Here is a 23,976-nt window from a genome sequence, read left to right as displayed (position 1 = left end):
TTAGTGAATAAATGAAGTTATTTGCATAATAATGTAATCTTACAATTAATAAAGATGGAAGTCACACTGAGAGTGAATCCTTGCAATTTTACACAAAGTATTCAGTGTTTCTGGTTGCGTACTGAAACACTGAAAAACATGGAGCACTCCCCTGCCTCCAATGAAACCTCCCATCTATTTGTGTCCTTTGTTAACTTCCAGCATATGGCGTTTTAAAAGAGATAGCTAAGAACAATGGGCTAAGTAGTGGAGTTTTCCTTCAATAAGAAATCCACATCTTAAGCATAGCCAGGAGGGAAACAGATCTACACTGTTTAAAATCCAACTAGAATAGTTTCTTAAAGAGTTTTAACCATAAAATGCTTTAAGTTAGGGAAAAAAAAAAAAAGGCAGCTGGAAGATGTTAACTTGGTTTCTAATTGAAACAATGGTGTGTTTTATTTCATGTTGGGATTTCAAGAGACTCTTAATTAGACTTTTTACCATGTAGTTTTCATTTAAAAATATCTTGATGACATTCTGGTCATCAAGAAGATCCTGAGAGACTTGACACCTGTTACTCCTTGGAAGAACATTCATCCAAAAAGGCAGGCAGGCAAATAATACTCCCCAACTCATAGAATAAATATTAAGTCAAAATATCCAGAGTATTTAAAAGAATAATGAAGAGGGGGAAAAAAAGTCTGGAAAATACTTTGTGCGGTCCAGACTTAGTGATGATAAGCAGATAGCAATGATCAAAACAAAAGCCAAAAACACATGGCTTGCCTGCTATGTTGTGGAATACTAATAGGATATTTACAATGTGAATGTATAGCTGGTAAAGTCACTACTATGTCATTTCCTAAGGACATGAAAAAATCATGCTTACCTGTTTTATGAAAAGCAGCTTAGATAGTTATTGAAAACAGCATTTGCAACACAATTTGCTATATAGTAAAAAATCAGTATACAAGACCAGATGTTATCATGCAGATTGAAACACATAGTCAGAATACATCAATTCATTTTTTGAAACACTGAATAAGGAATTCTCATAAACAACATTGATGTGAGTCATCTTGATGTAACTTCTTAAAGTGGCATAAAATCAGTAAATAGACAGTATTAAAACATGGAGTGAATTAAAGAAAGAATTCATGTTATACTGAAGATATCACCTTTAGGTTTAACTTCAGATATACTAGAATGGAATGAATAGAATAGAATAGGACAGAACAGAACAGAACAATTCAGTTGGATGGGAGCTACAAAGATCATCCAGTCCAACTGCCTGACCACTTCTGGGCTGACCAAGTTAAAGCATGTTATTAAGGGCATTGCCCAAATGCTTCTTAAATGGCATCGACCACCTCTCGGAAGCCTGTTCCAATGTTTGACAACCTTCTTGGTAAAGAAATGTTTCCTAATATTAAGTCTCAGCCTCCCCTGATTTTGGCAGCTTTGAATCATTCCTGTGCATTCTGTCCCTGGACACCAGGGAGAAGAGATCAGCATCTCCTTCACTTCCCCGTCTCATACTGATCAAAATAAACTGAGTTTAACTCCTGGGCTTTACTGACGTGGACAGCATTAATTTTCAGTACTGATTTTTAGACAAAAATAAAAAAGGATAAAGGTATCAAATGATAACATCTTCAACAGAGCTTGAGATGCATAGCTAAATTAGAAAGAGAAAGTAGAATCTCTTTTGCTAGTCTGCAGTAACTTATTTTCCCAACTTTTGGGAGAAAAAGAAAGCCCCCAAATTTTTCTGTCTCTTATTAAGAGACAAATATTGTTCACTGTGTTATGTATACATAGAAATAAAACCATCAACTGCAATCTGGTCTGAGTTAGCTCCATCTTTTATATGAAGAAGGTCCATCCCAAAAACATTTTGGGATTCTTTTGTGGATCTGAGGGGGGATTAAAGTGTTACTGCCCCAGCAGTTTTCTGTCACATTTTAGCTGAAGTTTAATGTCCCCAAAGTGGAATTCTCATATGAATACTCCTGGGCTGTTTCAGTACAAAGTCAGTGGAGTCAGCTTAAAGCATCTTAAAGCAAATTTGGATGACTTTACACTTATTTGAAAAACTTACATAGACACTTTTAGCTTCACAGCTGTGTCAACAGAAACTGCAAGAAATAACTTCTCAACTTCTATAACTAGATGCGAAAGAAATGACCTGTCTATGCCTTCAGTCCCTCTTGGAACGAGGAAAACTAAAAAGGTTGTTAGACAGATGGTGGCAACATGACTAGAAGCTCAGTCTCAGGACAAATCAATGTTTGTTAATGGGAATTCAAATTAGAGTCATCAGAGAGAAAAAAAAAAACAACCTAAAAATGAGGAGAGCTCAGATGTCTCTGTTCTTGTTTTGGTCACCCTGAAAAGAAAGCAAGCCAATACCAAACCCCCTAACCTATAAGACCTTTGCATTATTCTTCTCACCACCCATTAAATCCGATGCCTTTGGAGCTAAATCGCTGGCAAAGTTCACAGAGACCATGTTCTTTATGGTATGCATCAATATTGTGGCAAAAGCTGTCATAGAAAATACAACCTGCCCCACAAGCAGATCCAGCCCTGGGAGAGAGCTTGTTGCCCCTGTTGTATCCTATTATATCTGAAATGTTTTACTCTTACCTAAAGCTGCCCTCTGAATGTGCCTCTGGGTTATTTCTCCTTTCAGATGGTCTGTAAAAGACACAAAATGCAAATAGTTAGAATTCAAAATGTCAAAAATCAATGAAGTCATTGCTTATTTCCCACCATTTGAAAACCCCTGTGCTGGTGGCCAATTTAAGGGGATTTTTTGTGATGCACAGGACAAGTAGCTTTCTGAGCGCTCTCCTTCTTGCTACTGCAAGTAAACAAGTAGGCACAATTTGGGTCTACATGCCCTCAGGTTTAACTGAAAATGAACTTATTTACTGTCAAGAACTTTCACAGGATAATGATCTCCTGCTGCTAGATACAAAAGAAGTCCACGTGAGGCTAGAAGACATACAGAATTCCAAGTATTTGTTCAAACAGACTAAAAGGCACTAGCAGTGGAAATGAGATACTAGGTCATCCAGTCCACCCCTCTACCAGTGAAGAATTGGTTCCCTATAGTCCATTTTTTCCTGTTCGTCCAGCTTAGTTTTAAATATTCCATGTGCTAGAGCTTCTGCAAGTTCTGCTACTCAATAGAACTTGCTGTGTAGATGTCACTGGTCTTCAATCAAAATTTTTCTTTAATTTCATTATCTCATTATTCCTAGTTAGGCTCTCATGCTCCATATAATTCACCTTTACCCTTCTTCTATTAATTTTCTCCTTGATCTATGACACTGTTCCAGTTCACCCGTTATTTCAAACAATAATTAGATTACCACATGGGAAGCCATTATTCATAGATATTAATGGAACCAATAAGGGAAAAACATAACCCTAAATGTGCAATTTCAGCAGTATATGTGTTCTGAGGGAGGATGGGGTTATGTCATTCAAGTCTTCAAATTAAAACAATTTCTAAGCATAAACTTGTCCATAATCTTTACTAAGCTATACATCTGGATGCCAGGGAAAGAAAAAAAAAAATCTATGCTGGGATTCACTTTTTTTTCCCAGACCTATGATTATGTTAGCTTGCATTCTGAATTAAAAATATCCTTTTGCTTACAAGCAAAAACTTCTACAGTAAGCTAATCAGAGCAAATTAAGTCATTAAAAGCTGACAAATGCTTAACTGGAAAATGTGAAAAACCATTTAAATTCACAGATCATGAGAATTACGCTATTCTATAAGCACGAAAGAACCATGAAAAATTAAACTTCTTTGGGAATTATGTGAATAATTTTAAACTATTTAGTAGCCTAAACCAGCCAAAACCCAGCCCAAACCATGGTACATTGTAGAATAGTTATTGTATGCAATACGTTGCAGTATAGCAGCCAAGTTATGTTGTTTTCAATGTTTTTAGAAAACAAACTGAAACAAAAACCCCTACCCACTCCTTGTCCATAAAAGAAACATTGCAGATTCCTATTTTTCTGCAGAGGAAGGTTTATTCTTTTCAATTATTTCTACTTAAACTAATGAATTCTTCTGTTCTTAAAGTTATCTCTAAAATTAAGAAAAGCCTTCAGCTACTAAGGAGCAGCCTAACTGAAAGAACTAACATCACTTACCTCAGTTATACCAAATAAATCCTCCACATCAGCTATCCTAACACTTAACCAAAAAACCCATTCAAATAAGTAAAGCTCCTGATTTCTGTAACTGCAAACAAAAATCCCTTGATTAATAATTTTTACCAATAAAGGCCCAGTTAAATAATAAACACTCATGCTATTTGTGCTTTGAAAGCTTTATATAGCAACTCAAGTTGATGTCAATACTCAGTGAAATGTGATTAAATGTACCAGTTTTTTCCTTAAATTGCTTTTTGCTATTCTGGATATTTATATCCTTTATTCTATTGTACTGTATGGCACAGGGTGGTGTTACTCATTCAATATTGAGCCATGAAACAGTTATGAAACAATTTGTTGTCATCTTGAGATTCAGCTCAGTGGATTACCATTAATTTAGGTGCCTCAGAAGGCCATCTATTCATGTATCTTCATGTGGGGGCTCAGAAACTCACTTAAGCACTGTGTTTTGCAGAAGGCAATGCCACTGTCATTTGAAAAAATGGTTCTAGTAGTGAGAATATGCTGTTCATCAAAAACCAACTGAAAATAAAGGTGACATACGAGTTCTCTATCCTGTCAATACATGTTTCTAGTAGCATGCATTTGGTTTGCGAGGCAAGGTTTTGGTAGCAGGGGGGCTACAGGAGTGGCTTCTGTGAGAAGCTGCTAGAAGCTTCCCCTACGTCAGACAGAGCCAATGCCAGCTGGTTCCAAGATGGGCCTGCCACTGGCCAAGGCCGAGCCCATCGTTAACGGTGGTAGCACCTCCATTAAATAACATATTTAAGAAGGTGAACAACAGCAGTGTGGGGAGAGCAGTGAGAATATGTGAGAGAAACAACTCTGCAGACACCAAGGTCAGTGAGGAAGGAGGGGGAAGAGGTGCTCCAGGCACCGGAGCAGAGATTCCCTGGCAGCCCCTGGTGAAGACTATGGTGAGGCAGGCTGTCCCCCTGCAGCCCATGGAGGTTAACGGTGGAGCAGATACCCATCTGCAGTCCATGGAGGACCCCACGCCAGAGCAGGTGGATGCCCAAAGGAGTCTGTGACCCTGTGGGAAGCCCATGCTGAAGCAGGCTCCTGGCAGGACCTGTGGACCCATGGAGAGAGGAGCCCATGCTGGAGCAGGTTTGCTGGCAGGACTTGTGACCCTGTGGGGACCCATGTTGAACAGCATTTTCTTCCTGAAGGACTGCACCCCGTGGAAGGGACCCACACTGGAGCAGCTTGTGAAGAACTGCAGTCCATGGGAAGGATTCAAGTTGGAGAAGTTCATGGAGAACTGTCTCCTGTTGATGGGACTCCATGCTGGAGCTGCAGAAGAGTGTGAAGAGACCTCCCCCTGAGGACGGAGGAGCGGCAGAGACAACGTGTGATGAACTGATTGCAACCCCCATTCCCTGTCCCCCTGAGCAGCTTCTGGGGAGGAGGTAGAGAAAGTTGAGCCCAGGAAGAAGGGAGAGTTAGGAGGAAGGTGTTTTAAGATTTGGATTATATTTCTCATTACCCTACTCTGACTTCCAATTGGCAATAAATTAAATCAATTTCCCCGAGTTGAGTCTGTTTTGCCCATGATGGTAATTGCTGAGTGTTCTGTCTGTCCTTGTCTCGACCCATAAGCCTTTTGTATATATTTTCTCGTCACTGTCCAGCTGAGGAGGGAATGATAGAGTGGCTTTGGTGGGCACCTGGCATCCAGCCAGGGTCAACCCACCACATAGCGTTATTTCTCTTTCTTTAACCTTGCTAGAAACAGATCAGCAGCAATCAAAATGTTTTGCATAAATTTCTATCAAGTAGCAACGAGGTCAACAGAAAAACAGAAGCCAAACAAGTCAATGAAAGTAAGATCGAATAGATAGATAACAGCTTGCAGTCAATACAAATATGTGGAAACGGAAGAATATGGGAACTAGTTTTTACATGATTATAGCCAAGAGGCTTGACTTCCAATTACCTAGAATTTACTCTCAGTACAGCTGGGACAGGGAGCACAGTGGCTGCAGAAGCCCTACTTTTATTGCAAGCTTTGTTAGGCCAGCCAGCAGTGTGGAACTGTCCCAAATGCTCCTCCTTCCCTTCACTCTAGCCTTTGTACACTTCTGCTCCATCCATGACATGGACCATGATAGTGTAAGAAATCTCATCTTTCTTCTACTTGGCAGATTTATGAAAGAATTAAAAGTTTGAACCATACCACTTGTAATCAGAGGGGAAGCAAAGAAAACTCCTTCTGCTAGAAAAAAAATAATCCAGTCTTACCATTCTTATAGCAAAAGACTTTTTCTTTTATGCATAGAAATAGAAAGGTGAAATTTACCCAATTCATATAGTCCAACCTGCCTTTTCAGGGCACCAAAAACTGAACTTAATTTCGCAGAACACTTTCTGAGGATAAATTGTAATCATATTACGGGAAAAGTAGCCCAAACAGGAATTCTGGTTCAGAGGACATGATGGTATCATGAGGCACCTGACTACAATTCCATACCAAGACTTAGCCAGATGTGATTTAATCTTTCAATTTGTTTTAATCCAATTTAAAATTTGACCGTTTATTTAGATTTCCTCTGGAAAAAAGCCTGTTTTTCATGTAGAAACTCTTAATTTTGACAAAACCTTAACATTTTCTGTACATGTTTTTGATTAAACTAATCTTGCTCTGTTTTCACTACAAATACTTGTGGGGGAGAATGAATGTTTCTGACCTGATCTACTTTTTTTGCCTCTGAGAGCACCATCACCCCAATGCAAGGCTTGAAGTTGATAAGTGACAGAAGTAGGGGATGATTCCCGTACTGTTGCCTGCACAAACCTTCCCATATAAACAAATGGAAGATTTCAGTCTTTAGTACTGCCAGTTCTACAACCTTCATAAACACAAATATTTACTCGAAGAAATATGAAGAATCACATTGCTGTAAAAAACCCCCATGCCTTCTGATTCCAACAGTGTAAAGTCGTAGACAAGGTAGTGCTTAAATGTGGTTTGCAAAAATCGAATTTAAGACTTGGCAAATATCTCTCAACATATGGCTAATTATGTTTTCTGAAGTTTCACCAAACAAGAAGCTAAAAATAGGTCTGCAGCTGATACCAAATATTTTTTTTCCAGTGGAGTCATTCTTCATTTGGAGATAACAGTCCCAATAAAATGTTGAATGCTGCAACTCCACATGTTTTGGCAAAAAACGTATTTTTGGGGAATTTAGGAATTCACTCAGCATGCAGCCAGCTGTCATTAAGGCTGTGATAAATCTGTTGGTTTTGGCCTGAGTTTCTGGACACATGTACCATCCTGAGGTATGGAAAAGAGATGAACTGGTAACACAGAACTTAAGCTCTGTGACAGGAGACAAAAGCAAGGAGGGAAATGGAGAAGACAAAGTGGAACAGAGAAGTCTAATTAAGATTGATGTAAAGCAGAGGAAAGTATCGTATATGCTGACTAAATATGACAGAACCCATAACTTGAATAGTATGGCTGTCCTTTAACTTCTGGTCTTTGTGTTCTTCCAGACTGTTTCAAGGAGCTGAAATTATTTTCCAATTTATTACAGACAATGAATGCTTTGACAATACTGCACATGCTTCAGGGCAATACAAAAATGAGTATGTTACAGTTAAAGAAATATTGATTTAAAAAAGTTTTTTGGTTTTGTTTGAGTCCACATTACAGGTTTTAAAGCTTCTCTTATGTTTTATCAGACCTTCCATATAATACTATTATAAGGTTTCAAAGACTGCTAACTTAAAGGATAAAAATACCAGAGAAGCTAAGAGTACACATACAAACTTAACTCCCTCCCTTTGAGAATATTTGTTGTTATTGATGTGGATTAGACCTTTAACTTGATGCAGGGTCTCTTCTGACTTAATAATTGATGGGCTGGAGCCTTTGTTAATAACCTCTCATCTGTTACTGTTTTTTACACATTGCTATTATTTTACATTTTCCAAGCCTGTGTTTAGCTTAAGAAGTCACTTCATCCAGAAGATTCTGAAACCTTCACACCTCAACTAGGATGCAGTATCTCTCTCTTTCTCCATCTTTAAATAATTTTTGGTGCTACATAAAATACGGAATCATAGAATCATAGAATGGTTCAGGTTAGAAGGGACCTTAAAGATCACCTAGTTCCAACCCCCCTGCCATGGGCAGGGACACCTCCCACTAGACCAGGCTGCTCAAAGCCCCATCCAGCCTGGCCTTGAACACTTCCAGGGATGGGGCATTGACAGCTTCCCTGGGCAACCTGTTCCAGTGCCACACCACCCTCACAGTAAAGAATTTCTTCCTAATATCTTACCTAAATCTACCCTCTTTCAGTTTAAAACCATTACCCCTCATCCTATCGCTACACTTCCTGATAAAGAGTCCCTCCCCATCTTTCCTGTAGGCCTCCTTTAGGTACTGGAAGGCTGCTGTAAGGTCTCCCTGGAGCCTTCTCTTCTCCAGGCTGAACAACCCCAACTCTCTCAGCCTGTCCTCACAGCATAGGTGCTCCAGCCCTCTCATCATCTTTGTGGCCCTTCTACATCCTCTTATGCATCCCGGGAACCTCCAGTTCCTGGAACTCACTCTCCAGGGCACTTTGGGTCCCTGGTAATGCCATATGGTTTAAGTGTTAGGTCTTTTTTTTCTGCTTCTCACACCACCCCACCAGCGAGTAGGCTGGGGGTGCACAAGAAGTTAGGAGGAGACACAGCCGCAATAGCTGACCCCAACTGACCAAAGGGATATTCCATACTACATAACATCATGCTTAGCAAAAAAAAAAAAAGCTGGGGAGAAGAAGAAGGAAAAAGGGACATTTGGCATGATGGTATTTGTCTTCCCAAGTCACCGATGGAGCCCTGCTTTCCTGGGGATGGCTGAACACCTGGCTGCCAATGGGAAGGAATGAAAGAATTACTTATTTTGCTTTGCTTGTGCATGCAGCTTTTGCTTTACCTATTAAACTGTCTTTATTCCAACCCACAAGTTTTCTCACTCCCTTCCAATTCTTTCCTCCATCCCACTGCGGAGGGAGGTAAGCGAGTGGTGGTGTGGTGCTTAGTTGCCAGCCAGCCAGGGTTAAATGATGACAGGAAACATATGAGGTTGTTTGTAATGCAGTGCCCCTACATATGCAGTTGGACCCAGCTATCACCCAACTATGAGGACCTACTCAAGACTCTGGATCTATTAAATTTGATTCATAAAGTTGTGTGCATCTACTTGAGTCAGATAAGGAGTCCTGAATGAGCACAAATTAAAGTTGTATGCTCAGCAAATAATCACTGAGATAGATAGGCTTTTAGAGACAGAGAGGAGGGTAATCACACAACTTCCGTGAGCCTTCTAGAGATATATTTTTAACTGAGCTTGAGGTCAGAGTTGTAACAGCTTACAAAGAATTTCTGAAAGTAGGAGACATTGAACCCAAATGGAGATATCTGAATGGAGCAATTTTTCAAATGGAGAATATTCAGAGATAGTTATTGGAAATCTTACCAGATATGTTAGAATCATAGAATCATAGGGTTGGAAGGGACCTCTGGAGATCATCTAGTCCAACCCCCCTGCCAGAGCAGGGTCACCTAGAGCAGGTTGCACAGGAACGCATCCAGGCGGGTTTTGAATGTCTCCAGAGACGGAGACTCCCCCACCTCTCTGGGCAGCCTGTTCCAGTGCTCTGCCACCCACAAAGTAAAGAAGTTCCTCCTCATGTTTAGGTGGAACTTCCTATGCTCAAGTTTGTGCCCATTACCTCTTGTCCTGTTGCTGGGCACCACTGAAAAGAGCCTGGCCCCATCCTTGTGACACCCACCCTTTAAGTATTTATAAGTGTTGATAAGATCCCCCCTCAGTTGTCTTTTTCCAGACTGAAGAGACCCAAATCCCTCAGTCTTTCTTCATAAGAGAGGTGTTCCAATCCCCTAATCATCTTGGTAGCCCTTTGCTGCACCCTCTCCAGCAGTTCCCTGTCCCTGTTGAACTGGGGAGCCCAGAACTGGACACAGTACTCCAGGTGCGGCCTCACCAGGGCAGAGTAGAGGGGGAGGATGACCTCCCTCGACCTGCTGGCCACACTCTTCTTGATGCACCCCAGGAAGCCATTGGTCTTCTTCGCCACGAGGGCACGTTGCTGGCTCATGGTCATCCTGTTGTCCACCAGGACTTCCAGGTCTCTTTCCACTGAGCTGCTCTCCAGCCAGTTAGCCCCCAACCTGTACTGGTGCATGGGGTTATTCCTCCCCAGGTGCAGCACCCTAAACTTGCCCTTATTGAATTTCATAAGGTTCCTCTTTGCCCAGATCTCCAACCTGTCCAGTATCTCTGTATGGCGGCACAGCCTTCTGGTGTGTCAGCCACCCCCGCCATCAGTGAACTTGCTGAGGGTGCACTCTATCCCCTCATCCAGGTCATTGATGAATATACTGAAGAGGACTGGGCCCAGTACTGACCCCTGGGGAACACCACTCGTCACTGACCTCCACTCACTGTCCTTCTCTTATGGCAAAAAAATGTCAATCGGTTCTATTAAGACAACACACAGGGACAAAGTAGTCTTCACTAGTAACCTGGCTCAACACTATTTCTGACGCCAATGCTCTATTTTGGGATATATGGTCGGCCAAATCCCCATCTAAGTCCTAACTTTCAGGAAGCCCTCGGAGGCATCAGGAAAGAAAACCCACTACTATTGCAGCACTCAGAGCCTCCTGACTATAGTATACACATTTTTCAAGGTATGAAACACAGCCCTCATCAGCATTAAAAATATATTAATGAAAATACTTGAGGTAACATACTGTAAAGTAGAACCTGCTGCAGCAGATTTCTGCCTTTTGTTCACTGAAGAAACATCTGCGGCAGTTTAAGATTTTACTGGCTCTCCTTTCTCCTTTTCCTTCTCCCTCCCCTCCTTCCCAAGGCTTGCTGTCAGAAGGATACTGCCCCCACAGCAGAGCGGGTAGAAGCAAATGTCTGCCTGCATTCTGTCTAATCCAGCACAGTTTGGCATCTCAGCAAAAATATACTGGCAATTTAAGCTGTGACACTACCATCGAGTCAACTGGAATATCTAAATACTAGTAAACACTTTCTGCCAGCTGCTGGGAAGAAAGGGTCGGAGACAGTAACTACCACCGAAGAGATGTGGCAGACCACTGGGAGTGAGGTAGCTGATAGTATTTAATAGAAGTCATCAGAGACCCCAGCAAAAACGACAGGTTCAGAATTGGAAGCACAATCTAACTTCCACACATAATCCATAGCTGCAAACCACAGCCTAAACTCAGCACATGAACAAACACACTTGGAAATACACAATTTTCCCAACATACTCTCATTCTTTGAAGTTTAAATATCACAGATTCAAATGCATACATTTTAGTATGATGTAGGATATTGCACATTTTAAGATTACTATTTAAAATAGATGACTGGGGCATGTTCCCTTCCTTGCCATACTCACCTGAGACAATCACAGTTTTTATCGACACATTTACAGGCAGAAAGCTTATGAGACAGCAGTCTCTCTTACTCATTGCTAAAGGATGTCACTGTATTTGACTTCACTGATTATTCCTTGAGCCACTCAATATATAGTCCTCTGAACTCCGTCCCCATTTCTATGCATTTATTTCTAACCTCTATATTAAGTCTCCTCCACATTTCCTACACATTCTCATTAGAATTCCATTCATCTAAGTGGGGGAAATGCTAGCATGTACCACACCTCCCATTCACCCAAACGCACAGGACTCCTTTCCGTAGAAAGCGGAGTACGGGAAGTGGCTAGTGCATACAAATTCCTAACAGTCCACATACACAATACTGGGATATCTAGGATAACCAACAGAAAGCACTAAGGGCTCTGGACTGCAGTTCAACATCTCCTTGAAACCGGAACTCAGAACCTGGATGGTTTCTGACTTTAGAAACAAATGCTCAGACATTTTTTCTGTCATCCCAAGGTTGGCTGTCACTACCCAGCTGGGTATTTTTTAAGTTGAACTCAGTGCTGCCCAGGCAGTTTTAGCCAAGCACGATGTTTAGCAGCAAACATAGTCCAAGAGTGTTCAGCAGAAGGACACCTCATTTCTGGATCCTCAATGGGTAGGAGATAGGCAGCTCAGTCAATAAAGCAGTGCTTCTCTATGCTCTAGCAAAGGCAGTTTGCTGTATTTCAAGAATTAAAGTGTACAGTTTTATTTTTTTTTTCTTTAGATAGCTCTCCTGACTTTAGGTGCCTAAATTTCATTTAAGATATACCTTAGATGCCAGAGTGTTGTTCTTGGTGCTGTCCAAAGTTAACAAATATTCTGTGTATCTATCATCTTTTTATATGCCATAAAAGAGACAGAAATGATGCACATCTGGAAACTGTTAATCTTTTGTTTATCATCACATCTATTTTTTCATAAATTAAATATTAAGTGGTCCCAAAAAGCATGGCTAAAAAGCAATGCCATATGGATAAGGAATGATAATCTGTGAATTTAGTACTCTGGATGCTCACATGACTAAATGCAGCTTATCTCTTGATTATTTCTGAGAAATTAATGTAAAGAGAAAGAATAAGGAAAATAAAGTCAGAGAAACAGCTTTGTATATAGCTCCTCTTTTTTTTTTCTTAATGTCCAAATTTAAGAAGCTTAAAAAATAAATAAAGGGTCTTAAAGCACAAATAGGCAAAGTCAAAGACAAAGAATTTTACCCCCAACAAGTTTTCTGCTAATAATATATCGGTCTCAGTTAATATTTTGAACAGAGAGTGAACATATCCAAGTATAAGATGGACACGGTTATTTTCTGTTACAATACTGCCTTCATGGCTTTGTAATTTATATGCAACAATTTGATGTCTAGTTTCATTTTGTGATATTTTTTCTGGCCAGGGCTGCCCAACAGAAAATTAAGTATACAGTTCCAGGCCTTACTATATACTTCAGTTTCACAACCTTTTAAAATTTTGCTATTTTACCCAAGAAACTGACCTGGAATTGAGCTGATATTGCCATGTGACTTCTGGTCAGATGAGACAGACTGATGTTAGGAATCTGACAGATATGACACAAAATTAAAAATCTAATAAATTTTAAAAAATCCACAGTGCTGGAGATGATTAAATATGCTACCATGTTTTGAGGGCATGTCAAGGTGATGGAAACAAGGTCAGAGTGAGAATGGGTGTATGACTTATTTTTTCGCTGCTCATTTACTTGTAACATATATACCAAGCCTTTGAGAAATGGCTTTTTGAGTGTTAGTAAAATCTGAAGTAGCTTCCTCTGAAAAGAAAGTATATATTTACTGTTGTGGATAAGCCTAAGTCTGCTTCTTGAATTGCTCATCAGTTTAAAACGCAACCTGATTCAATATAACTGGCATAATGACATCATCAGCTCTGAACAGACATCCTCCCTCAGCCTTAACTAAAGTGCATGAGAACATCTTCATAATACAGCTATTCTCTGCTGATTGCACTCCTTCTGCAACGTTCACAATCAGCTGTAGTGACATCACTAGTGCTACATGATTTAGGAACCAGATTTGATTAGAAAAAAACAGCTGTTGTATTTTAGTACACGTAAGTATGTATGCCTATACTGCAAGTCTGCATGAATGCTGTCCAGATATGTAAATGAACCACATGATCCTACAAAAAACAATTTTCTATATCTGTGCTCATGAAGGGGTATCATTCTTGGCCAGTGCTACTCTGAATAAGCTAAGGTCTACTTTTCTAGGGTCTGAAGGTTTGATTCTTCAGTCATAAAATCTCAGGCCATCCAGTACTAGGCAGACATGATAAAGGAAAACTTTTTGTACAAAAGACTGTAAGATTTAAAAAAAACCCCTATAATATAGCATTAACTATCATCTAGCCTCTTCTCTTTAAAAGAGCAAATTTAATAGACTGACTTAAGAGCTTACTAGGCTAATAAAAGAGCAAAAGGCAGTGTTGCAATTGAGCAATGAATACATGTTTTCAGCCTGTAGACAACGTACAATCAGAAAATCTGTTACTGAGAGGTACTTTTCCAAGTTTATAGTCATGCCAGTTCATAGCTTGGTTAAATCCAATGAGCTTGGCCCATTTGCTTTTAGTTATTCTAGTGAAAACCTTAAGTACAAAGTGTTTACTTGGTTTCTTCCTGAGCATAGCTTTTTCCCCTGAAAATACTTCTGTTTCTAAAGAACAGAACATCACTTGTAATAATTAGAAAATGAAAATGTTGCCTGCATATGTAGATTCCAACACAGATCCAAAGAAAACATTAACATCTTAGGCCTGGAGTGACTGTTACACTAATAAGGTTCCTCTGTGTAAAGAATAGCACATCAGGGGAGCATAATAGAGCTGTTCAAATGAATTCATTCAGTTTGGTATTTTCTGAATAAGTCATTTGACAAATCGTGTTTTCTCATTCTAAGACCCATTCAGCCTATGCACTGTCACCCAGGGACATTGCCTATTGTTTGAAAGTAAAACCAAACATATGTAAGCTACTCCAAGACAATGGACAATATTTAGCATTGGCATAAACATATGCATTGCCCCTTGAAGCCAAAAGACTTGTACCTTCCAAAATAAGTTTCCTGAGTCTGCTGCAAAGACGATTTTGTATTACCGAAGATGGTATCCTCTTCTTACAGGGAGGAGCAGAAAAAGGAGAAAGGCTGCCAGAAAGCTCCAAGGGCTCCAGCTCCCTGGTTCTTTTGACAATCTCGGCTCAACAGAGCAGGGAAGACAAATTCTATGCCAACTAAGGACTGACAAAGACATAGCAGTGACATCTTTCCTTCTGTCTTTTCTGACAATTGCCCAAGCATGAGCATGCGCTGGAGCAGTAGCAGAACAGACAGCTCTGTCACAGCTGCCATCAATCTAGATGTACCTCTGAAGTGAGACAAGAGTTAGGCCTATAATGTTTACATTGCTTACCCTAAATATAGCAAAGATGGAATGCCTCTCCCGGTTTCAGGAAGGCACAGTAATGCTTTACAGGCTACTATAACAGAGTTTATGTTCTTGCCTGTTTTTACTCCTTGTTGCACGTGTTACTATAAGTTTTCTGGGGACTCTCATTCAGCTGAAAATACTTTATTATTCATTGCTTAATCATAGGGTGTTAAGGATCACACAAAGCACTACTCCAACACAATGGGAGCCCTGCTTGCAGTGACTTCTGAGATTCTAGGCAAAAATTCTCATGTAAATCAAAAATATGATTTGTTGATTACAAACAAGGCAGTTAATAGATTACTCTGACTCACCATGAACACTGTGAAGAAACAAAAATATCATTAACGTGAACCTTTCACTGAACTGCTAGCAAGAAAGAAAAATATATTCCTGACACTTTGTGCTTTATATTACAAGCCAACTGGCTGCTCCTAGAACAAGAAAATAGGTTGTGAAAACTTTCATCCCAGTGCTGAGTCTGCCCCAAGATGGTAGCAACCAGTTACCATTTTATAGCTATGTATCTGCCAGGCCTGTGCGAAATGCATGACATCTATTCTGCATTACAGCACCTTGACATAGATCTTATGAAAGACACTGTGGGAGATCACAGCATTTTTATATTGTGCTCTACAGATACCTGGCTAAACTGAGCAGTGAAATCATGCTTGAAGTGACTTGGGCACCGGTAGAAAAAGAACCTTAACAGAATCAGGGTGAAAGTAAGTTATATTTCATCATGGAAAGAAGGAAATAAGTTAAAATGGAAGGAGTTGTAACCAAAGAGAAAAATAAGATGAAGCATCCTGCAAAGCAAAGTAAATCACATTTCTAACAAAGGACAAACTGCAGATGGTGAAAAGGTGGTTAAGAAAATAAAATATGCAGAAACTTAGCTGTTTTTCTGTGTTTTCAATTCCATGCTTCCAAAAATCAAAATGTAACATTTAAAAAATATATTCCAAAACTGCAGTCATAATGGCACGATGATTAGATACTTATCCAAAACAAACACACATAGGAACTACGTTTTTTCAGCATTAGGTTGCAAAACAATTGGGCCAAGAAATTAAGGAGAAAGAATCTGAAGACTGTGTCAGCCATGCTGAATGGCTTCAGCTTTAACAGCTACTGCTATTTTTGGTGGACACATAAACATGCCTCGTTTATTACAAAACTGCTTTTGAAACTGACCTGGTGATCAGAAACAGACTGGGGCTTCTAGGCACTGGGCCACATTGAATAACATCCCAGCTGGGAAATTACATCTGGGGGACTGTTTGTCCCCATGGCCTATTTTCTCTTCTGTTTTTCTCACAGATGGCAGCAGGTTTTGCAGAGCTAATGTGCTTTGCCATGTTAGTCATAAGTGACATCCTTCAAGAGTAAACAGCATAGTTACACACCCGAGATTAAATACGGCAGAAATACTACCTGTGTTCTTTTTTCTGACACAACTGTTGTGTCCTGAGACCAAGATTGACTCTGTTAAGTGGCAGAGGACATCTGCAACATGCAGGCAGCTTCCCAGGAGAGAAGAAATCAGTGGAGACTAAGTGTATCGAGGCTTTATTTTTATATATATCCCAGTGGTAGAGCAGAAGTGGTGATGCAGCAGGCAAGCAATCTCTTATTTTTCAGAACGCTTCCAGTCTACACTGAAGTGTACTTGCCAAATCTTCTACTTCTCATGGTAAAGTACTGTTTCAGTTTGTTCTAGATCGCTGATTTGGCTGTTCATCTGGAATTTCTCAGGTACTGAGGAGTCCAGCTGGGGTAGCAGCTGCCAGGCAGCCAAAAATCCTGGACACATAAATCATTGTACATGCAGAATGCATGCAGAGTGACACTAAGCAGGCTTTGTAGAAGTCATCTGGGCACACACAGTACGTTTGACACCTACAGAGTGTTGGACGGGTTGCACAGGCGAGTGCCCGCTTGCACATACTCAGCATATCCTGAGCATGTTAGATTCACCGCACTGCTCAGATTTCTGTCAGTGACGAAAATCTGTGACTCTTGTTTTTTTAATGTCAAGCACTGATGGATACGTTAATGCTTGGTTCTCAGGGAGCTCTCCACATCAAGAACGGGCTCTGATCAAGGAACAAGGTAAATAGCAAATAGCAAATTCTCTTGCTGTTCTTGCAAGTTACATCTCTTGTGATGCAGAACTCAGTGTCATGTTTAAGGGCAGTATACAACACTTCCACAGGGTGAAACACTTGCTTGTAAAATAACAAAAGGCATTGAAAGACCACATGTCATACCTGTTGTATCATTCCTGAAGACTAGGAATAAGAAAGCATTTAAAGGTAACCAGCTTTTAAATAGAGGACAGTCCTAAATTGACTGGCTGAGCGCACAACAATGGATTGCTCTCAACATCAGAAGACTGAGCAGCCTCAGTGGTATCAAGTTTGATGAAATTGTGACTGTAGTTCAAGGAGGCAACTTTAGAGACTGATGGACTATATTGCAATATATTTCACAGTGTAAGTGATATTATTTGTCTATTTAAAACAATTACTACTATATCTAATGCTTGTTGCCCTTTATCAACTAAAACAATAAAGCCAAATGTGAAAATCTTTTCAGAATTTTCTTTTCAATCCTTACACAAGTAGAACTCAAACTGACCTCAGCTAGAGTTTTTCTTGAGTGAGGATTTCAAGAATTCAAGTTCCGTGGACTTTAAAGGTCTCTGCTGAGAACAGCAATTCATACTAAGCTACCTGAAGAATGAAACACTGTGGAATGATATTATTGAGTTATCTGTTCATTAAATCTGCATACTGAATTCATTTATTTATGAGTTGCTTGCATCTCATTTGAACCAGATTTGCCTGTGGAATGTAACCTTTCTTGAAGTTTCTCAATCCCCTTTTCAACACAATCTTGCCATTTTTCTTCTGGACTAGTCATTTCCAGTAAAATTCACTGAGGACATATATCAGATATAAGTCTGCGTAAGTACTTGATATTTTCTGGAATTAAACTAGAACAGTGAATTATACTAATCAGCAGCTATGAAGTCTCAATGTTTATTTCCATAAAAGAACAAGTATCTCAGAATATTACACTGAAGAATGGAATGCATTTCAAAGCACAGTAATTTCTCCCTTATTATAGCCTCACTTCATTCATGGCTGAAACTATGTCCGGTTAGCTAATGTCTCTAACTCAGAACATTTATATTAATATAAAATCAATAGATAATACCACCAATAGTACTGAGCTTTAAGAAAGCAACACATTGATTTTGATGAATTTTCTTTCATATAGCAAATCATCACAGCATTTTGATTTCATTTAGGTGCCATGTAAAGCATGGCATTGTTCTTTAACAGAAGAATTCTGTCCTTCCTGAGTACATATACTTCTTCAGCAAATGTTTGAAAAATGCTTTTTGCTTGTGCGTGACTTCCCTCAATTCTTTCAGTCCATATAATCATGACCTAATATATGGATAACATTCCTAATATCATCCTTGGGATTCTAGTTCTTAACTAACTGATTCTCCTTTTTCAAAGTAATTTATTGCCTGCATGTGAAGCTAAAACAACGTAGCCAACAGAATGCTCTCAGACTGCCTCTGCCTGAAAACCATCGCTTCATCTTATTTCATTTCTTATCTATGCAAAAAGTTTGCTATCAGTTCCCTTCTTACTTTGGGGTTTAAAAGTAGGTCTGCTTGGCTTATCTCCAGGGGAGGTAGAGTGACCATAACAAAATAATTTTTTCTGTATACGTACATAGAATCTTGGACATTGAGAATAAGGTGTTTATAGATTCAGGTTTTACATTATTTAGGTTCTGGTTAGTTTTTACATTTAACTTTGCATTCACAGAAATAACAGTGTGAGGTACAAGACAGTGAATCGGAATCAATATTATCCTTGAGCACTGCTATGTCTTGTCCTCACTCTCCTCCAGTCCTCACCATTTCAGTGTAACACTCCATTAACTGTGATACATAAGGTTAATTATTTGAATAATTTGCAAGCAAATTAAATGAAGACTCTTCAGTAATCTTGCTTTACAATACTAGGACATGCTCTCCCTAAAGATTATGATTGGCTTTGGTATCCTATGATCTTGTGCACTAAAATCAAAGCTTGAAATGAGGCAGAGCAGTGCAACATCTCAGCATTCCTGTGGGTATAGCTGCATCATCAACATCATGTGCACATAATCCACCCACCTACCCTTTTTCATTCTGAGAGTGCTTGTTTCCTCACATAGTTATTACTCCCACATGAGTCTGCCCTTCCTCTCCCAGCTTCAATCATAATGTTAGCTGATTTCTGGACGGACTAAAAACAACAGCTGCTTCCCTCTGGGCATTAAATACCATTTAGTATGCTTTTTTTCCTTTAGGAAAACCTAAACCTAATAGTAGTATAAATACCCCAGAATAGACAGACATTTATATGGATGAACTGGAAATCTTTACTAATCTTAAACGCATCTAACACATAGCACATTCTTGTATATAGGCAACTTTTTTAGTCACTAAATTCGAATTAATATAGCAGTTTAATTTACACTGAAAACAGTATTTTTAATCCCCCAACTCTAATTTGCTGTGTGATCAATGTGGTAGCTGTTGGGCCTTTTTTTTTGTTCTTTAATGCTTTGCATTAAACTTTTGCATTAAAGTCTACATCTGTAGATGTAGACTTTTTACTGTCAGAATCCTTTAATGCAGAATGTTCTTGGTAATGGTGTAAAACTACTTTGTTGATAACAGTGTCCTAGAAATAAAACTCCCACTAACCCTGATAAGGAGAGAAGTCTTGACTTCAGAGGTTTTATCTTTGTTTCTCACCATCCAGCTGTATTTTAACATGCAATAAATTAAATTAATTTTCTCCAACCTGAATTTGTTTTGCCTGTGATGGTAATTGGTAAGTGATCTCCCGATTTTTTATCTTTACTCATGAGCTTTTTCTTCTTACTTTCTCAACCTGTTCTGCTGAGGAAGAGGAGTGAGAGAGCAGCTGGATAGGCACCTTGCAGCCAGCCAGGGTTGACCCATCACAATGTGCTAGGCACAATCACTCAATTTTTTGCATGAAGAAATTCTATACCTTCACTTTTCTGAAACAAAATACTTGGCTTCAGCATCAAATTTTCTTCACCAAGTCTTTTTCAGTAACGCCAAAAGGATCTATAGTTCTTGTTAGAGACCCTACGCCTTTGGAAATGATGCAACAGGAAAACACTTGCAGTGGCACAGCATGTTTTTTCCACAAGAAAGTAAGTGGTTTTTTTTTTAAGCCAGTGAAATACACAGTTTTAAAGTTCTTAATGTTGGACTAGAAAGGCGAAAATTTACTTGTATGTCAGTGCTGGCCCACTTTCAACTTCTCCTACGCTGGTTACAGCGTTCTCATTAGTTCCCTGACCTTTCAGTTATTTCTTTCCAGTTTTACTCATGTTGGTTTTCTGTATTTGTCTTTCAAAGTCTAGTCCTTGGGTACATTCTCCAGTCATAGGTAAACAATTCTGAATAGTTCACTCAAACCAATCCAGACAAATCTATATGTTCAAAATTCTCTACTTTTTGTGGTGTATTTATGCAGTATATTGACTTTCAAAAAGAAGTGCCCTTCAATGCTTGCACCAAAGCCCTCTGCTCCTTTATTTTTGCCTCTACAGAGTTTGTGTGATGATGCAGTAAACAGGATCACTAAAATGACCTGGCTTAGAAACATTTCCCTCTTCTTCTTCTTTTTTTTTTTTTGTAAGTATCAGAAAAAGACAATTTTCATCCTACAATAAAAGTCACCTTCTTATTTCTAGGAGGTCAGTGTGAAAAGTAAGCATTATGGAAAATCTAAGACATACATATTATTTTCCATAAAAATAATTTAAAAATCTCTGCATTCTCTGCAGTGCTGTTAAACATAAAAGAGGACAGAATCCAAGAATATGTGATATAGTAGCAAAGAGGCATACTAGCCACAATGCCTCATTTCTGATATTATAGTCACTCCATACAAGCTCCAGCTCCCATCTAGACACTGTTTTCCTTAATCTTTTTATGCAAGCAATAACACCAGCAAAAGCCTACCAAGAAAATCTTACTGCTAATTTCTTTTTCCAGTCCTAACTTCCTGATGTTTTTGAAATGCTAGTGTAATTGAAGAAGTGGTTGGAGTATTCTGTGTACTTTTTACAGCAAAACACTAATATTTCCAAAGTCAGAACGAAAGGGTATTTATGACTTAAAAGTTATAGCCAACTGCTGTCACTATCTCAAAATATAATCAGAGTGCATGAAGTGGGCTCTACGGCCTCTGTGGTGCATAGTTTTATACTATTAAGTGTAGCTTGGAAATAACAGAAACTGATATTGATGGGATCTGTTCTTCATTGTGCACAACAAGGCAGCCAGGAATGCTTAAGGAAACCGAAACAACAATAAAAGTAAATTAAAGATCTAGTTGCAGGCCGCAGATGACTTTTATTTCTCCTACCACATTTTCAGTAAAAATTTGGCAGGTTAGTAACTTTACTGAGCATCTTTAATGGTCTTCTGGGTATGTATGCTATGATGAGACAGACTTAACTGAAAAATTGCTTCAGGCTGCTAAACTATATAAACTCGTGTAATTGCATTGGCTAAGCTGAATAAGCTAGAAAGTGTCATACTGGATCCAAAGATTTAATAATTGTTAGAGAGGTGCTAATAGGCAGATTTATTAACAACTATGATCAAAAGAAGGCTGGATAGGAGAAAAGGATAGATGAATATAATATAGCATAAGCGCTAATTTTCACATGCTGCATAAAGTTACACCGAAAGCGTTAACGGAAGGACTGTAAAATATGATCACTCTCAAGCCTCAGACATCAGTGTTTAGAAACCATCCACAAAGTAGCGTACATCTGCATAATCTGCATAGATCAGCATATGGAAACCTATAAAAGGATACAACATGGATGGAATCTCTTGCTTATACAGTAGCATTCCAGTATGAACTAAATGAAAAGACCATTTTTTCATTTTACTACCAAAATAAAAAAAATGGAGAGTAACAAAATTAATTTTCAATTTGAAAATACTTTACTTGTAACTGCACTTTATATACCAAAACAAAACTAAAATGAGTAATTTTGTGCATTTTTGCTTAGAACTATGGAGACATTTCTAGTTTGATTCTTAAAGGAGCTTTTCAATATTCATGTGGACTACAAGCTATTACAATTTCCTAAAAGAGGCATGTAAGCGTTGTCAAGTTCAGCACAAGACTACTGACTTGTTACACAGCTGCTTGTTTTGTTCAAGGGATCAGTTTGGTTTTTTAGGTTACATATACATATGAATATGCACTCAGATTTTTTGCATCATTCCTGTTCCCCGAATATACTTCACTGTTTCACTTCTAATACTGAAGAACTTAATGAAAAACGAATTTTAAACCAGATGCTTTTAATTGCAGCAAAATCCATACTCTGCTGCATTATAGCTATTAGAAGTTTTGCCTAACTTACTGGGGAAAAACCCACAGCGATTCAGTCCAAACCAAGGATTTCTTTTAGATTTTGCTGGGATCCATGGAAACAGTCTTGAGAGGCTACATCACATTGTTTTGTTACATTATTTCTGAGAGCTGCCACAGCAGACTCCTGCAAGTCTCAAAGGACTTACAGACCACACAAGTCTTGTCCCAGCATGACACTACAACTGGTACCTTCAGGACTGGCATGTGTCCCACCACCTCTTGTACTGTGTCCCACACCCTCCAAACACAGTTGTTCTTCCCCTATGATATTGGCAACATATATACGGTGTATATAAGGCTTCTGTCTTCAAGCATCAGTTGCAGCCCCAGGCACTGAGAAAGATCTGCTTGTGGGTGGCTGCTTGTTGCTGGTGTTCACTATGCCTGCTCCAAAATGGATTTCAACTTCAGCAAGGAAAGAAGTTTGACACTCAGTGCTGACTTTCGCTCATTGAGGCCGAGAAATCTCTTGGGCTTATCACAGAGGAGTACATCTAGGAGATCAAAGTAAATCAGGACAATGTGGACTTCAGCAGAGAAAAAAAGGTTGTATCCTCATGTGATAGCTCATGTTCACACCTGTGCACACCACTGCCCAAAAGCTGCAGGCATTATTTACCTTGGAGATGCTTCCTGTTACTTGGAAAATAACACGCATCATCCTCCACAGTATGTTTAACCTGCTTTTCCAAGTTTACCAGGGGGAAAAGCTGACTTGGCAGGATTTAAGTGAGCTTGTATGGATGCTGGAGAGACCCATAGTTGCAAGGTAGATATTGAAATTCTACTTGCCCGGGCCAATCTGTAGATATCCATGCACAAGTTCTGTACTGACATTTATATTCTGGCCAGCCTGAAGGAGACAAATGAGCCTACTGAGAGAAGGCAAGTTGATTCAAGTGTCGTGTCATCTAGAAATAGCCCAGTGTTCAGAACACTGCTACAGCAGGGCTCAGCACCTGATGTCTCTTGTTCTGGATACCTTCCAAACATCCTTTGTGCTGTGGTTTGAAAACACAGTGCCAACCAACATGACTGAGGCTTTCCTCATAGCTGACATAACTTTAAATATACTGCATAATATCTCTGAGGGACTTGTGGTGTACCCAAAGGTGATTGGGAGGGGAATATGGCAGTAGCTACCATTTATGACCACAGAGAATATAATCATGGCTAGGGTGAAAGTACAGAGCACTTGTCAGGAGTGCCATGAGATTTTTGTCCTTTCCCAGAAGTCAGCTGCTGTTATAAGACAAGAAGTGATGACATTGACTTCATTGTCCACAGCTGTGCTCGTGCCATCCAAAGAGGAAGGAGACAGAAACTAGACCTGG

At 39.3% G+C, this 23,976-nt stretch overlaps 1 protein-coding gene and 1 pseudogene across 7 annotated transcripts in view; one reads left to right on the top strand and one right to left on the bottom strand.

The window, feature by feature from the left end:
• The window catches only part of KIF6 (kinesin family member 6), a 179,959-nt gene that overhangs the window by 36,281 nt on the left and 119,702 nt on the right, over positions 1-23,976 (bottom strand). For all 7 annotated transcript variants that reach the window (XR_012586107.1, XR_012586108.1, XR_012586109.1 and 4 more), the window contains exon 16: positions 2,632-2,682. Coding sequence is in view for 2 of the 7 variants with exons in the window: in XM_074579707.1 (XP_074435808.1) it covers positions 2,632-2,682 (51 nt within the window). In the remaining 5 variants the exon portion in view is untranslated. The remainder of the gene's footprint in view (positions 1-2,631; positions 2,683-23,976) is intronic.
• LOC141741514 (adenylosuccinate lyase pseudogene) lies at positions 14,994-23,970 on the top strand (annotated as a pseudogene).

Source organism: Larus michahellis, chromosome 3 (assembly GCF_964199755.1).
Source record: "Larus michahellis chromosome 3, bLarMic1.1, whole genome shotgun sequence".
Lineage (NCBI taxonomy): Eukaryota > Metazoa > Chordata > Aves > Charadriiformes > Laridae > Larus > Larus michahellis.
Note: the sequence above shows the minus strand (reverse complement) of the source record. Positions and strands in the feature narration are given on the sequence as shown.